This window comes from Lithobates pipiens, unplaced genomic scaffold, assembly GCF_037356315.1.
Source record: "Lithobates pipiens isolate NorthernLeopardFrog02 unplaced genomic scaffold, aLitPip1_a1.2 Scaffold_22, whole genome shotgun sequence".
NCBI classification, from domain to species: domain Eukaryota; kingdom Metazoa; phylum Chordata; class Amphibia; order Anura; family Ranidae; genus Lithobates; species Lithobates pipiens.
Window position 1 is genome coordinate 93105173 of NW_027507784.1, and position 18035 is coordinate 93123207.

Here is an 18035-nt window from a genome sequence, read left to right on the forward strand (position 1 = left end):
CATCCATTCGCAACAAGCCCAGCAGGAAGGTGCCCAAAAGGGAAAACTCACAGAATACAACAGCGATGTGTAGCAGAGCAGGTCTCGGATGTGCTGACACCATCTGTCTTGAGGGGTAAAAAGTGGCCTGGCCAATCTGTACCCAAATGGGGAGGTCTCCAGGAAGGATGGCATGTCCCTATCCTTTTCCTACTCATCTGGAACCTCTCCCTACTGCTAATCACTGTCCCTGTCAGATGGGTGACCTGACCTTACACTACCCACACTTAAAAAGCATCAAGCCTGGGAGCCAGGGCCTTAAATAAGCTCTGCCTGACCAAAGCTGGCTGCCAGAGTCACATGGGGTGGCAGCAACCAAACAGATAGCTTCCCCAGTGACCCAAGAAACCATAAAGGAACCTTATTCCCCTTGATTTCTCCTCCAACTGCAAGGCTGCTGTGGTTGAGCGCTATTTACAATGCAGAAAATAGACTGCACCTGCCTACAAGTACATGCAGAGTAAAAGTGTCAAGCCCTTTTATTTACTGAAAAGGGAATGATCAGCTATTTGTTGTACCGTAATCCAATTTTCCAGTTTATTGAAATATTTTTTCATAATTCAGATGTCTTATTCTACAATTAACATAATCCAATTTCTATTTTTACATTTAACCTAATGCCTTGTGCTGGAAATATTATTTGCTTATTGATTAACACATCATTCACAGTAAGCTACACAGCAGAAATCATGCATATGAATACACAAGCACTGGAACATCATTATGTCATCAATAAAGAAAGAACCTGCCTTATCTTGGTGGCAATGTTACCTCGGCTTTACTAAATCAAAATCTCTGCATACTTATGTAACTAAATTAATTTCTTCAATATAAATCAAATTTTCATAAATCTAACATGATTTCTTTCTGTGTATTCTCAGTGATATAAACAAAATTAATGATGCCATTGCTGACCAAGTTGGGATATTCGTCCAGAGATTTACCACATTTCTTGCCGGCTTCTTGTTAGGATTTGTCAATGGCTGGAAATTGACCTTGGTTATCATTGCTGTAAGCCCACTGATTGGAGTAGGAGCTGCTCTTATGGCATTGGTAAGAAGTCTTTAATCAGGTAATCATGAAGTCTTCATTGTCCTCAATGATATTTGTGCACATTCTGAAATGTCTTTTTTTTCAAGGCTGTTGCAAAATTGACAGGAAGAGAACTGCAGGCATATGCTAAGGCCGGGGCAGTTGCTGATGAAGTTCTGTCTGGTATTAGAACTGTTGCAGCTTTTGGTGGCGAGTTAAAAGAAGTTGAGAGGTTTGTTATTTATTATTTAACCATATCTTTAACCATAGCAATAAATGCTATTTAAAGATGTAATGGATGGAAATATTTTTGCTTGCGACTTTCAAAAATATCTTCCTAGTTAATACATTTTAATAACAAAAAAACCTTTTGTGGTCCTAGCATTGTAACTTTTGTTTAAAACCCTGTTCCAGTCTCCACAATCTGCATGTTTCTTTAAATTTTTTACTTAATCATTTTTTATTAATGTCTACTGACAAGTAATGTGGCAAATATGTTACCCTCTTTGCCTCTTTGTCCAGCTCTGGATGGTCCTTAATGATGCAGATTATTGCTAACATGATGATGTCAACATTAGGCCCTGCATTATTCAATTACGAGTGCAGGGTGATATGGCAACGCACCCCCGGCGGGTGGATCCTTGATACCCTGAACTCACAAGAAGTTACTTAAATAATGCTTGACAACATCCAGCTCAAGAGAGAAACTGGTGGTAGATCGCTGAGCAGTGAGTCGATGTGGTTATGTTGTATGTGTGATGCAATTTAAGGTTGTATTTTGTTTCTTTTCACACAGGTATGACAAAAACCTTGTTTATGCTCAGCGCTGGGGAATAAGGAAAGGTATTATTATGGGATTCTTCACTGGATACATGTGGTTTATCATATTCCTCTGTTATGCTTTGGCGTTTTGGTATGGATCCCAGCTGGTCCTGGATGAGGAAGAGTATTCACCTGGAAACCTGTTACAGGTAAGAAAGTATCCTCAGTGGAAGTCTACATAGTCTAAATAAAACCTGACCCAGATTGTATTTGTAGAACATGACTAGGGTATTAAAGATGAATTTTTCTCCCATACTGCCCGACCACCATTTTACTACTCTTTAATACCTAAGTAACCCACTCAAGACACAAAATGGAGGTTAATGGCCATCACAGCTTTTTATTAACAAATTGTATAAATAGAATAAGACTCAATGCAATAAAAATAGGAATGGTGCCCCAACGTCCTTGTAGCCTTTTCTGCTTAAAAGAATATCTGCATAAACCTGTAACTTAGGCCTCCAGCCGAACAATTCTGACTTGTTGTCTTTTACACCAAAAGCAGAAGATACAATGAATGACCTCCAATTCACTGTCAATGAACCATACAAAATAAGGGTCCTATGATGGGTCCTTATCAATTTACATTTGATCATAATGACCACCTCCAAGGACCTTGTACCCTACCAATTGCTATGACTATCCAAAGCAAACCTGTAACAGTTCACGGCAGAATGACAATAACCATAAAACAATCTTAAAGAGTGGTGGGAGCAGTGGTACATTTTTCCGACACCAGTTATATTCTGACTCCATGTTTTATTTTAACTTGAAAACTTTTATACGCCAACCCAAGTTTTAACCTGCAGGCCCTATGTCTATGTTTCTTCTCCTTGACTTTGGGTATAACATTCTAATTTGTTAGTATCTTTCTCCTTGAGATTAAGTTTGTTTTACTTATTTTAGAAGTAGAAAACACTCCCTTAGCAATAGGAATATTATTAACCTTCCTAGGAGTACTACCAAAAGCGGTAACCCCAAGTCACACGCGGGATCGCATTGCGGGATCCAGGTAAAGTTACTTACCTTGTCCCCAGGATCCTGCAATGTCTCCCCCCTGTGTGTACCGAGCCGTGTCCCCGGCTCAATTCATCAAAGTGCCGGGCTCTGTTCCCTGTGAGCTTTACGATGCATGGGGGTGGAGCCGGTGCCAAAATCAGGGAGTAGGATAGGTACAGAGCCCCACTGGATATTGAAAAAGCAGAAGTAGCATTAGGGAGACTTATTTTTATCTTTGAAGGACATCACGTATGTCTTAGATTCAGATTTAAAGGACAGCTGTACCTTTAGTACAGTTATTCTTTAACTAAACCCCCCAACCCCCCTGCATGCAGCCTATCTGGTCAAATATATACCTTCCTCCCCATTCTGGCCATATTTACTATGTGGCCTGTATCCTGCCCAGCACTGCACAGTCTTTGCAATGAAAACATCCAAGCCAAGTCCTTTAGAGGCCACCAAGAGTATGGTTGATCCATAAATATGAATAAGCCGGGGTGCACATGTGCAATGAAAAAGGCTTTCTGAGGGGAGGTTGTTTACATTGCAAAGGCTGTGTAACATGGGGCAGGGCTTCACAGTTAATATTGGAAGGAAGGTATGTATTTTTACCAGACAAGCTGCATTTAGGGTGGTGGGAGAATTAATTAAAAGACAACTGTATTATGGTACATTGTCCTTTAAGGGTAAATTCATAACATTAGCAAAGAGTTAATGTTTCCTAGATAGCATTAGAATTACTTCTTGAGTATTCTTAATGCCTGAAGCTGCTCTATACTTATCTCCTAGTAAAATGCTGATAAGAATCCACATGCCCCAGCACTTACTACAAATGTTAAGTAGATCTTTTCCCACAGGAATACTTGTAGAGGTTCTTTCCCTGTATATTTTTTTCCTACTTTGAAAATATAACTTTTATTGTCCCACCTAATTTAAATAACTCCACTGTCATCTAATTTTAGCTAAACCCTTAAATATATATTGATGTTGTACTCATTTCCACATATTTAATGGTGTTGCCTATTTAACCTGGCCAGTCAAGCTTTGTGCAGAAGTTCTGGGAATGGAAATGTAAAAACCTTGCTCAAGGTCGCATCTTAAGTCGATGGTAATTAATATTGCACACACAAAGGCATGACTGTAGGCACTGCAACCCATGCAAGATTGATTTATTCACTCTGAAATTGGTTTCAGCAGTTACAGAGAATAAATGAAATGTGTTCTTCAGGTAGGGATCCAATCATTCAGATAAGTTAATATTACATTTTAAAGGGGAATAATACTGTGTCGTGTTTTGAATAAACATGTAAAAGTGATCAGCTCTATGCAAATATTCTTTTGAACAATATTCTAAAAAAAATAGTTTCTATGTTTAGTCTGTAAATATATATGCAAATTGACACGTTTTTCATACTCTGTACTCTGCTACCTGGTTGTGGTTCCCTGAATGTTTTCTTACTAATACAGGGCAGGGTATTTCTGAGTTCAGTGGACTCTGCAGTCTTCAGTGGTGTGAAAGTTCCACAATGCTCCTGGTGGCTAAAGACGTGATCTTTGTCTAGGATTTGGACCATACAAGGGAGCTTGGGAGCAGCACATTTTTACTTTTACATTCATAATAAAGTACCTTTTTACTCAAAGTGATGTGATTTGGTTATCTTGACATTTGTTTTATTGATTTATGGCAAGTGTGTATAACTCCTTCTCTTAAAGTGTTGTTAAATGACCCCCTAAGTAGTGTGTTTGGCTAACTTTTCAGTCTTACGGTCTTGGTATATTGTGAAATTTAAAAATAAATTGGGCACCAGTGATTTGTTACCTTTTATTACTGAGCTTAATTCTAGGAGAGAAGGTTTAGGGGCACATGATACCCAAAAATAGCACAGAAATAAGACAGGTATTCTGATAGCAGTAGCGGTAGCCACTTAAGGAGCATGCTCAGGGCAACTGCAGTCTATCCTAAGGTGTGGTGGATCTCTGTAATCAATGGGGTTGGTTTACAAAAGGCAAATCCACTTTGCACTGCAAGTGCACTTGTAAGTGCAGTCGTTGTAGATCTGATGGGAAGATCGAAATAAGGGGAAGTTCTGGGTCAGATATCAATTCATAATTCAGTGATTGTCCTGCCCACACTTATTACTGGAACCTCCTCAACTGTAAAAGAGTGTAGCTGCTGACTTTTAATAAGCAGGCACCCATCTGTCCAATAAACCAGCAGTGCACTCGCCCCAGTCATTTTCACCCTGTGCCCTCCCTCGGCAGCGCCGGCCTCTTTACCATGGGCACTTGAGCTTAAAGTGTAACTTCCCTTTTTGATGGAGCTCCGCTTTAACTATACTGATAATCACTGTGCAAACAAAGACAGGTCTGCACTGTTCCACATCCCAAGTATGTTCCTCTGGTCCTCTGGTCCCCCTCTGCCAAAGGTCACGTCTTATTTCCCCCTCCTTTCCACCCTAGACTGTATAGGTCTCACCTTGATTGCACTTTTTCGTAAACCTTGGGGTGTTTTTCATTTTTTCTATAGTGATAATTAGTCAAATTTTAAGTATGGACTTTGTTTATTCTAGGTATTTTTTGGTGTCCTGGTGGGTGCTTTGAACCTTGGACAAGCATCTCCCTGCTTACAAGCCTTCGCCTCAGGACGTGGAGCTGCAACAAACATTTATGAGACCATCGACAATGTAAGCTACCACGGCATAAGATAACTGTCAAGTATGTTAAGTAAGACAGAGATCAAACTGACACATGCAGTATACCATAACAATGCATCCAAATGTTGCTTTTACTAGCTTCAGTAAATTCTACTTGTTTTGGTTAACACTACATTTTGCTAGAAAAGAATATTGCTCCAAATTCACTGATCAGGACTTTAAAGATGTCATGCCATCATCCATAAGAATTATAATGTTAAAGCATGATTTTTATTTACATATAATATCATAGAATTGTACAAAAATTACTATAAATAGATTATTGTTTCCCGCTAATGGCACCATAGTTGTATACAAAATATGGTGTTAAAATACATTTACCATATATCTCAGGGAGTTAATAGCTTGAAACTGAACAGACTCAATGTCTTGCTCATTGTGCTGTTTTGATTGTGAGGTGATTACGCATTTCAATAGATATTGTCTGCTTTTTAAGACAGTATATACATAGCCATAGGTGTGGGCACTCTATATATAAATATACACACAGGCGGACACACTGTTATAAATAAATGTGATTAACATTTTAAAATATGTTAGGTAGGTCAGTAGGGAAGACGTTGGTGTCAATAGGTCAGTGGGTGGGGTCAGTCAGTAGAGCAAGGGACGGTGTCAGTGGGATAATGGATGGTGTCAGTAGGGCAGTGGACAGTGTCAGTAGCTTTATATATTTATTATTTTATTTTAAAAACTTTTTTTTTTCTATATTATTTTTTACTATTTATTATACAGTTTTTTTAGGATCCCGATTGGGAGGCTTTGGCAAAATATCAGGGGTATAAATAGACCCTTGATGTCTCACATTTGAAACAGAGAAAGGGATGGAGGACAGAGATCCCCCAGTATCTTTCTCTGTGGTCTCAGCTGCACTAGACAGTGAATGAATGGGAAGTGCTCTGTGCTGAGTGGCTTCCTGTTCATTCACAAACTGGAGCATAGTAAGCCATAATTGCTATGTTTTAGTTATGAATGAACACAGTGATAATTCCCGGGTGGGGGAGGGCAGGAAGCAGGGGGGATCTGCGCCACACAGGGTGATTAGGGTGTGCCCAAGCACCCTGGCACAACCTGTGTGCACGCCTATGTACATATCTAAAATAATGTAATAATATAATTAGTCATGACAATATTGCACATGTCCTTCAGTCATATTACTCCATTAGGGAGTAGGGGGTATTAAATCAGCCACTGAGGGCACCAAGAGCATTGTATGTGCCCGAGTGATAAGGGAGTAGGTGCACACCTCAGGGCTAAAGAGCAAAGGTAACCAAACACTGAACACCCACCATTATCAAAACTTTGGAGTAAGGGAACCATGAAGCACTGCAAAGGAAAAGGACGATCCCAGAGGTGCTGGATTCTGCACAGACTTCACTTATCGATTTTTATAATATTAAGCGTTATAGCAGGAAAGTTACATTATTACTTCCTTGTCTGCTAGTATCAACTTAATTTTTATATGTGACAGTTTCAGTTTAACATGGAACCGAAGTAAAAAATAATTACCTTAGTTCCAACAGCCCAACACCCAGGATGCCCCTAGCCAGTGCCAGCATCTTCTCCATGGCTTCTTTTCCGGGTGCCAGTCTTCAGCTTTTTTTGATTGGCCATGTGTGGGGTGACATCATTCCCGCTCATGTGCAGAAGTGCATGTGCAGCTCATTAAAAAATTGTTAGGTCAAGTACAGAAGCATAAATACCTCCATCCCACATACTTACAAAGAAGTAAAAAAAATTGCCCATGGGACTTTTTTGGAAACACCAAAATATAAAATAGAAATAACATCCACTTTATTAGAGCATATGAGAATAAAATAGATTCGCTGTTTTTAATCTATTGTATTCTCTATGCTCTAATAAAGTTGATGTTATTTCTTTTTTTATATTTTGGTGTCTTATGACTTCCAAAAAAGTCCCATGGGCAATTCGCTTTGACTTCTTTGCATGTGCAACAGGGGATTGCGAACAGGTAGATACGTCAGTTTTATTGCAGAAGAGACATTACACGTCTCTTCTGCAATAAAGAGCCTGCCTGTTCGCAGTTTCTTTTCAGTTTTTGTCCCACTTTAAGTCTTGCAACTACATGTCAGACTGTGCTGAGACTGGTATGTGTCATGAGTTTCACTATTTTTTTACTGCCGCTCAGCTACGGAATTTTAGACTGGTGGTTATTTCGCTTGTTATAAAGCTATTTTTCTTACTCAATATAAAACACAAGATTTACAGTTGTGATTTCCAGAAAATAATAAATTTTATGCTGAAATACAGCAAAAAGCCAGGTAAACCCAATGGGATAATTTTCGTAAGTGCACTTCTATTCTACCCAGAGACGTATATGGCCAATTTTACACGTTGCAGCATTTTCTAAACTACATCTCATACAGTGCATGTAGTGACTTCCAATTTCCTTCAAATGTTCATGCAGCTCCCTTAAAGGGAAACTAGAATGGTGGGCAGATTTTAATAATTTTTTTTAACGTTTATACAATTTTAAACTGCCATTTTTGTTAGTTTTTAGTCATATAAAACCTTTGTTTTCCAAAAACACATTTAATACAGGGTGCGGTGTTAACAAATGTGTGTACTCAGGATATTTATATCACAATTTATTTGCTTGTTGGTAGTTGTTATAACCTATAGTGGTACATTTTAGATAAGCTTATGCACATCAAAGCAAGCGCTGTCTAGGCATAGCATTTCACTATATTGCAATGCCGCTGCAGTGAATAGAGCTGTATTAAAATGTGAATGGTGACATTTCAATAAAGTTCTGTGAAAAAAGCAAAATAGGCCTATGGGCACCCTGAAGTCACAAAAGCTCATCATGCAAAATGTCTGCTTTGTTGCAGGAGCCAAAAATTGACTGCATGTCTGAAGAGGGCTTTAAATTGGATAAAGTCAAGGGAGAAATTGAATTTCACAATATTAGCTTCCACTACCCATCCAGACCAGAGGTCAAGGTAAGATGCAGGACTCAGCAATGGCTTTGGTCTGTATAATGAGCATATGCTGGTCCCACAGCATGCATTGCATGAGCAGAGTATATTCACTGTACGTTTAAGGATGAACTGCTCCATAGTGCCTGCAGCTACAGAGGTCAGTGTGGGCTTGTTTTAAAGTTTAGTCAATACTTTAATGTCCATAGCTCCACTGCACATCTGGGTTAATCATGGAAAAGCATACAGAGAACACTGCTTAGATACCCAGGGTTTCAGTTTTTCTTGCAAGCTGTAGTTCATCAGTCCAACCTGTTTGTGAGAAATTTGGTGATCTGGTTTCTTTTCTAAAGCAGGAAAAATATTTCCAAAAATACCCAATGCAGGTTACTGCCTATGACATACAGAAAGGTTAATATAAAAAATGCATAATTGCAACTCTGATGACTAAAGCGCTTAAAAACACACCTTTGTGAGTAAATTATTAACCTATATTCGTATCCAATGCTTACAAATAGTATAAAAGTACATACAATAAACAAATGCTTAAAGTGGAATTTCACCGCTGACCTGTGACATGCCCCAGGTGATTGCCGAGAGGGAGGGGGAGAGGTGATCTCCCTTCTGATGCCGCTGTGCGCCAGGAGGAAGTGGGAGCTGGGACCTTCTAAAAAGAGAGTACCGGCTCCCCCCCCCCCCCAGGCTCCCCCCCCAAAAAAAAATGACATTCCAAATGGGGCATGTCAGGGGGTCATCTGCCTTAAAGCGGAAGATCCATTTTTGGGTGGAACTCCGCTTTAATTCTGGTTGGCTTAGCAGGGGATCTCTCTGCTAATCCCCTGCTGAGCAAAGTAGAGTGTGCAGAGGACAGGTCCATGTACTCTAAGTTTATGCAGAGCGGACACAGCCCTCTCTGCTCTCTGTAAATGTACTTGTGTCTGTTTACACCTGACTGCCCTCCAATCCAGTCCAGCCAGATGGAGGGGAACGAATCCCTTTCCATTTGTTTTTTGCCAAATTGGATTTGCGGTGGGCGGTGTAAACGGGCAAAAGTATGTACATCTACCACTCCATAGAGAAAAATAGAAGGTTCGATTGGGTCTGCCTGAAAAATGGACATGCTGACCTGATTTGCCCTATCATGTGAAAGGGGCCTAAGTGGTTTATACTTACCAATTATTTGCATAAAATCATATTAGAAGATTTTGATGATTGTAGCAGAGTGACTTTTACCTTTTTTGAGCACTTTGTTGTCGCACAGTAGCACTTTCCTTTTTTTTATGACTTTAGTCATTAGCGCTGCTATTATATATTTTTACTTGTTTTATCATATAATGGTGTCAGGGGGAGTACTCCCACTGGTAGCAGATGAGAATTGTAGTGATATAGGCTTTTAAACATTATATACAGTATCTCACAAAAGTGAGTACACCCCTTGCATTTTTGAAAGTATTTTATTATATCTTTTCAAGTAGTGAGTGTACAGCTTGTATAACAGTGTAAACTTGCTGTCCCCTCAAAATAACTCAACATGTCCAAACCGCTGGCAACAAAAGTGAGTACACCCCTAAGTGAAAATGTCCCCAACTAGATATTTTCTCTCCCACGTGACCCATTAGTGTTAAAAGGTCTCAGATGTGAATGAGGAGCAGGTGTGTTAAATTTGGTGTTAACGCTCTCACTTTCTCATACTGGTCATTGGAAGTTCAACATGGCACCTCATGGCAAATAAATCTCTGAGAATCTGAAAATAAATGTTTTTGCTCTACATTAAGATGGCCTAGGCTATAAGAAGTTTGCCAAGGCCCTGAAACTGAGCTGCAGCATGGTGGCCAGGACCATACAGCAGTTTAACAGGACAGGTTCCACTCACAACAGGCCTTGCCATGGTTGTCCAAAGAATTTAAGTGCACATGCTCAGTGACATATACAGAGGTTGTCTTTGGGATATAGAAGTATGAGTGCTGTCAGCATTGCTGCCGAGGTTGAGGGGGTGGGGGGTCAGCCTGTCAGTGCTCAAACCATACGCCACACACTGTATTAAATTGGCTTGCATGGCGTCTTCTAAAGATGATGCACAAGAAAGCCTGCAAACAGTTTTCTGAAGACAAGCAGACTAGAGACATGGATTACTGGCTACTATGTAACTATGAATCTATGACCTGTGGTCTGATGAGACCAAGATAAAAGTATTTGGTTCAGATGGTGTCAAGCTTGTGTGGCAGCAACCAGGTGAGGAGTACAAAGACAAGTGTGTCTTGCCTACAGTCAAGCATGGTGGTGGGAGTGTCATGGTCTGGGGCTGCATGAGTGCTGTCGGCACTGGGGAGCTACAGTTCATTGAAGGAACCATGAATGGCACCATGTACTGTGGCATGGTCCCCTCCCTTTGGAGACTGGGTCACAGGGCAGTATTCCAAAATGACGACCCCAAACACATCTCCAAGACGACCACTGCCTTGCCAAAGAAGCTGAGGTGATGGACTGACCAAGCATGTCTCCAGACCTAAACCCTATTGAGCATCTGTGGGGCATCCAACAAGCATGGTTTCTAATCATTTGATCACTATAACAGCCATATATCAGAGTGATGGCATGGCGTTTGTTTACAAACCTACCAGCTGCAGTTGTCACTGTAAATAACAGTGTGTAAAAAAATAAGCTGAAAACATTTGATTAGCAACTGCTAAGTGTAAGGTAACTTTAAAATAGTCATAAAGTTATTTTAAATTTAACTAAAGTATCCTGAAACTTAGTCTGGGCATCTGGGTTTGAATTTTCTCTGGTTTTGACACTATTAAGGGGTTGTAAAGCTCAGTCATGGAATCTGAGCGAAGCACGTATATCTGTAGTGTTAACTTATCTCTCTCAAAAGCTTGTATTGTTGTTTCTTTCCGGTGCTTTGTTACTCTGTTATCAGCATTAGTCACTTCTCAGAAGTTTTCCTGTCACATGAGATAAATTTGTGTTGGGAGGGGGAGGGGGTGAGAGCTCAGAACCAAGTTTGTCTATTCAGAACACAGTTCTTCTGCTGTGTGGAGGGGGTGTGTTCCTTTCCTCCAATCAGCTCTCACACATTGTAACTGCAGGCTCTCCACCCCCTCCTCTGTGCTCCTGACAGACGAAGAACAATTTTTAGCAAGATATTCCCTTTTGAAGGGGTGTAGGGGACAGAAGACTGCAGATAAACAAGTAAAACCTATGTAGGAGGATCTGTTTAATCTCTGTGTATCATCTGAGCCTGTTCACTTTACTGGGTATATGAGAGGGTTTACATCCTCTTTAAGTAACACATGAGATGACTTTAGCGCTCTTCTGAAAAAGTGCTAATTTTTTCAGCTTTCCATTGATTAAATCTTCTGCCTTTATTGTTTTAACTTTAGATAGTAAAACTTTTTTTTTCTGCCAGTAAATACCTTATACAGCATACTTCTTGTTTATTGTGTGGTCATTAGCCTAGGCCTATGACATCATGCACAGCTCTCTCTCTCTCTCACTCTTGTGAGAGGTTGCCAGGAAGGGAGAGGTGAGTCATAGGAGGGCCAATGAGAGCTTCAGGGCTGCAGAGCTGGAGGTGTGCTTCTGTGTGTCTGTGTAAATCCAGGAAGTAAACAGGCAGCAGCTTCAGCTGCCCACAGTTAAAATGGATGCAGCCAGACTCAGTGAAGGGATATTTCTGCAGACTATTTGGTAAGTACAGAATCACAGTATTTATAAAATAATATGCAAAATGGTTGGAGTTAAGCTTCAAATGGCAAAGATGTTTTTATTACAAATTATGTGAGCAGACTGCAGTTCCTCTCAAAGTGATTGACAAGTGATTTAAATTTTTTTTTTCAGATTTTAAACAAATTAAACATGATTGTTAAAGCTGGTGAAACTACAGCCTTTGTAGGTCCTAGTGGAGCTGGCAAGAGTACAACAATTCAACTTATTCAACGCTTCTATGACCCCGATCAAGGCATGGTGAGTAGACTAGATATCTTTTTCAGTGGCTTGGACTTTTTTTTATTTGCCTGGATATTTAAATGCTGATTTGGTCAATCTACTGGATGTTCGGTAAATTAATTAGTTTTTTAATTAATCCTCAAAATTCACTAGAGAAGTGCTGAAGTCAATGCAGCAGGGTTTCTGCACTTAGTTCCTCCGTCCCAAGTACCTTCTCTGTTTTTACAAGTTAGAAGGCTAGAAGGCTGTAAAGTCACTGCTGGAAGGGGGGAACATGATAAACAGAGCTGCTAAAAGTGCTCCTACTGTACAGATTGAGGATGGATTACTCCAAAGTTTCTGCAGCTTCAGAGGTCAGCGAAAGCTTGGTTTTAAGCCTATTTGTTAACAAAGGGTCAATATTTAAATGTCATCAACCTGGGGGGCAGAGAAAAACGTGTTGGGGAGCGTGGCCTGGTCAGAGTCTAGGCTGAGGTTGCCACCCCATTCAGTTCAGTAGGACACCTTAGATCTGCGGCTTCCAGAGCTCATCCTTCGTTCCTTGACCTATTACAGGAGCCATGACCGACTCCATCCCCTGCCAGCATTTGCACTTTAACTCCTGATTCCAGAGTAGGGATGAGCTTCGTGTTCGAGTCGAACGTACGTTCGACTCGAACATTGGCTGTTCGGCCGTTCGGCGAATTCCGAACGTTTGGGCCGTTCGCGTCAAAATTCAAAAGACGCTCGCGCGGACCACAATGCACTGCGGTGGCGCAGTGCATTGCTGCCCCATGATTGGCCAAGCATGCACTGTGACCCCGCATGCTTGGCCAATCGCAGCGCCGGCAGCGAGGAGAGCCATGATTGGCCACAGGCATCCTGCCTGTGGCCACTCATAGCTCAGGCTGTGTAGTGCACGCCCCACACTATATAAGGCCGCCTTTGAGGCGGCTTCGTGTAGTGTGTTACTTAGCATCTGAAGCAGTGGGTGTTCTGTGTACCTTCAACACAGTACACACCAATCGTTTTTGGCTGATTTCCTATCTTGCTGCTGTGTAGTGGTTGTTGTCTGTGCCCTGACTGCAGTATACACCACTATATTCACCTCACCTATATAGCTAGTGATCTAGCTTTAACCACTTAACAACTGCCCATTGCCGATTAATGGCTTCAGGGGGGTTGTTTAACTCTGAGAGGCCGTTAATTAACGGCCTCCCAGAATTCTGCTCTCGCGAGGTGTGCGCACTCGAGAGCATCCGTGACCGCCGGGTCGCATCACGGATCACGGTAAACGGCCGCTCATAGCGGCCGTTTACCACGTGATTGCTCCGTCAAATGACGGAGTGATCACTTGGAAACAAACCGGCATCATGTTATGACGCCTGTTCCTCCCTCCCCTCTCTGTACCGATCGGTACAGCGGAGGGGAAAGAGATCGGTGTCAGCAGCGATGTGGGCTGCATCTGCAGTGCCCACATCGCTGCTCACCGAATTTAACCCCTCAATTCCCTGCCAATACTCTGCAATACCAGTGCATACTTTGCAGTACCCTGCCATTACTCTGCAGTACCCCGCCATTACTCTGCAGTGCAGTACCATGCCATTACTCTGCAGTGCAGTACCCTGCCATTACTCTGCAGTACCCCCCATTACTCTGCAGTACCCCCAATACTCTGCAGTACCCTGCCATTACTCTGTAGTACCCCCCAATACTCTGCAGTACCCTGCTATTACTCTGTAGTACCCCGCCAATACCCCGCCAATACTCTGTAATACCCTGCCATAAATTGCCATACCCAGCCATACTCAGAGATACCCAGCCATACTCGGTGATACCCTGAAATACCCAGCCATAGACGCCCCCCACCCCTCACCGCCCTCCGGTGCTTCTACCAACTCGCCAGTACGATCAAAGCCAGAATCTTTTTTTTATTTTTTATTTCAGGCTTCCCAGCCTAGAGGTGAGATGTGGGGTCATATTGACCCCCCAGATTTCACTGTAAAGAGGACCTGTCACCCCATATTCCTATTACAAGGGATGTTTACATTTCTTGTAATAGGAATAAAAGTGATCAAAAATATATTTTTGGGGAAAAAAATGTCAAACTAACATAAATAAAGTAAAATGAACAATAAAAAAATAAAAAAAAAATTAAAGCGCCCATGTCCCCATGTGCTCACATGTGCCACACATGTGAGGTATCGCCGAGAATGTTAGAGCGAGAGCAATAATTCTAGTCCTAGACCTCCTCTGCAACTCAAAACATGTAACCAGTAAAAAAAAAAATTAAAGCGTCGCCTATGGGGATTTTTTAAGTAGCGACGTTTGGCGCCATTCCACGGGCATGTGCAATTTTGAAGAGTGACATGTTTGATATCTATTTACTCAGCATAACTTCATCTTTCACTTTATGCAAACATTGGGCTAACAAGTGGTTAATAATAGAGCTTGCAGTCAGTAGTGTTAGGAGATAGTGCGTGCTGTCTGCGTGCTCTGTACCCAGTACATACCGCTATAATATAGGGCAGGCCCCTACTTTCAAACATCCAACTTACAAACATCTCCTACTTGCAAACGCAAGGAGACAGCAGCAAGTGAGATGAAAAAAGATGGACGACAAAACAAATTATACAGGGGTGATAACCCTTCCCTATGTTTTCCAAAAAGCTTAAAGATAGTTTTTTTGACTGGAGCTACACTTTAAAAATGTACCGGTTGAAAATGACAAACAGATTCAACTTAACACAACAAACCTACACAGTCCCTGTCTTGTTTGCACCGCCTGTATACTGCTGTTCTGAGTATATAGGGCCTGGGGGCCACACGCATTTCCTTTTTTTAATATGGGTACGGGGTTCCCCTTAATATGCGTACAAGACCCAAATAGGCTGGTAATGGGCAGGGAGGGCTACCCATGCCATGTTTCTCAATGATTTTCAACCATATTGCAGGAACCAGATATAACATTAAAACCGCAAGCAGTTTTAAATGGTGTTATTTCCGTTTAATGTCATTTTGTGCAGGGACTGTTCTAAACACGGGAAACACGTGGCACTTCACAGGCATACTACAGACACCCCCCAGGCACCATATTTAAAGGAATATTTCACTTTTTTTTTTTCACTTTAATCGTCATTAAAATCAGTGCTCCCGCCAAAACGGCAGTTTTTAAAACTTTTTTTTGCAGTGACCCATGTCCCCTGAGGCAGGAGGCAGGTCCCCAAACCCTTTTTAGGACACTATCTTGCATATTAGCCATTAAAATTAGCACTTTCCAATTCGAACGTTCGAGTCCCATAGACTTCAATGGAGTTCTAACGTTCGTACCGAACGCGGGGGTCGTTCGCAAGTTCTGGTGCGAACCGAACCGGGGGGTGTTCGGCTCATCCCTATTCCAGAGAAAGGATTAGGGACTTTGTTCGATATTTAAGTTTGCTTTGGTTCCTCTTTTGGATATTTTACCTGTCAGAAGAAGAAATTATAGAAAATATCGCCTATGGAGACACAGAAGAAAAAAAGACATTTTGAGTAGGGTAGAAGGTTGAAAATATTTTTTCTGCTCTCTATGACTTTCCATCCAGGTGACCACTGCACCCCCACCTATTTTTGTATAGGTGTCACAGGAAAGAACAGGAAGTGAAGATAATATTTCCCTAGAGACAGAAAACAAAACTAGGTTTTAAAATTCAGGTTAGGTTGCCTCACCCTCATCATTTTGTTGCTACTTTTAAACTTCTAGGTCACACTGGATGGACACGACGTACGCTCTCTGAATATCCAGTGGCTGCGCTCTCTGATTGGTATTGTAGAGCAAGAACCTGTTTTATTTGCAACAACTATTGCAGAAAACATCCGCTATGGTAAAGACAGTGCAACCAGGGAAGAAATCATCGACGCAGCCAAGGAAGCAAATGCCTACAACTTCATTATGGACCTACCTCAGGTATTTTTGCTTTTAAAGCCTGTCTAAAATATATTTAGGTTTATGAAATAACATTGCAAATTGGCACTAGTTAGACCCTCTGAGTGGTGCATTGAAACACCACTGTAGCTGTCCACACAGGTTTTTTTTTTTTTGCTAGCACTGCTTCATCAGGAGTAGACCGAGTAGCAGTGAAATGGATAGGTATTCCAGTATTTCTTAAAAAAAAAGCACAGACTACGTTTAATAGGCTCAGTTGATTTTTTATTTCCTAAATTGAGAGTCATTGAGAGCCATTGTGTTTTTAAGGGCTCACCAGCTCCACGCTCTAGGACTTGCCATATAAAAGACTAGATAGTTCACTGAACTGGGATGGAATGGGAAAAAAAGACTCTAATAACATGTGTAGAAAGGCTCATTCAGGGTACTGGTGAGACAGACCTGGCTCCAGGATAAATCAACTGGACCTATTAAACATAGCTGGAGCTATCACTTCTTGAATTTCTTTTTTGCATCACTACTACAGAGGTCTCTGTTAGGTTCACCTGTTTTACAGAAAGGTGCCCTTACTACAAGCTTGCAAATTAGTCCTTACAGGAGTGTATAGTGCTTGACCAGTGTTTTTGAAATGCGCTGTTCACTGTTTTTTACGTCTAGAGGAAAAGAGATTTCATCTCCAAATACAGACAGGTTTCTTCACAGTAAGAGCTGTGAAAATGTGGAATAGACTCCCTGCAGAGGTGGTTCTGGCCAGCTCAGTGGATTGCTTTAAGACGGGCCTGAATTATTTCATAAGTGTACATAATATAACTGGGTACTAACATTTATAGGTAAAGTTGATCCGGGGAAAATCCGTTTGCCTCTCGGGGGATCAGGAAGGAATTTTTTCCCCTGCTTTAGCAAATTGGATCATGCTCTGCTGGGGTTTTTTGCCTTACTCTGGATCAACTGTTGGTATAAAATTGGGTATATGGGATTGTATGATATTATTATTATTATTTTTTTTTTTGTGGTTGAACTAGATGGACTTGTGTCTTTTTTCAACCTGACTAACTATGTAACTATGTAAGCTCTGATTTTCATTTAGACGGCCCCTTGTGGGGCAGGGGTCCTTCTTTAACCTCTGGAGGGCAGCTAGGAATGCCATCATTCAGAAGGTCAAATGGGGTGGGGGTATTAAGGTGATGAGGAATGTCAGTGAAGTGCAGCTTAGCTCTGTACACTGGGCCACTCTGGGAGATATTTTCGTTTACCTCCTTCTGGTTGGTCACTCCACCATGTTTGGTATCTGCCTGGCTTATCATCTATTCTCTACTCCATACTCTCTTCATCCCTTTGCATGAAAGTTTATTTATATAGCACTAGACATTGAATAAGGCCATGGCTAGTTCCATTCAAAGTTTTAAGACTGTTGGAATAAAAACGAAGATCGGTCAGTGCTTAAAGTGGAACTTCACTCTACCAATCAAAATTGACTACCTTTAATCCTCATGCTGCTAGCATTGGTAAATAAATGGGAACGTATTTCATATTTACTTGTTTTAAAAAATGTTTCTACATTTGTTTAGTTACTTCCTGGTTTCTTGGCAAGGCCAATGATGTCATATATCCCAGGAGTCTTCGGTAGGGGAGGAGAGGAGG

The 18035-nt window shown here is 41.2% G+C and overlaps 1 protein-coding gene across 1 annotated transcript in view; it reads left to right on the forward strand.

The window, feature by feature from the left end:
- The window catches only part of LOC143923952 (bile salt export pump-like), a 156933-nt gene that overhangs the window by 25765 nt on the left and 113133 nt on the right, over nt 1-18035 (forward strand). The window contains exons 9-15 of the mRNA XM_077447902.1: nt 921-1092; nt 1179-1303; nt 1868-2042; nt 5463-5576; nt 8456-8566; nt 12383-12508; nt 16212-16415. Of these exons, the coding sequence (XP_077304028.1) occupies nt 921-1092; nt 1179-1303; nt 1868-2042; nt 5463-5576; nt 8456-8566; nt 12383-12508; nt 16212-16415 (1027 nt within the window). The remainder of the gene's footprint in view (nt 1-920; nt 1093-1178; nt 1304-1867; nt 2043-5462; nt 5577-8455; nt 8567-12382; nt 12509-16211; nt 16416-18035) is intronic.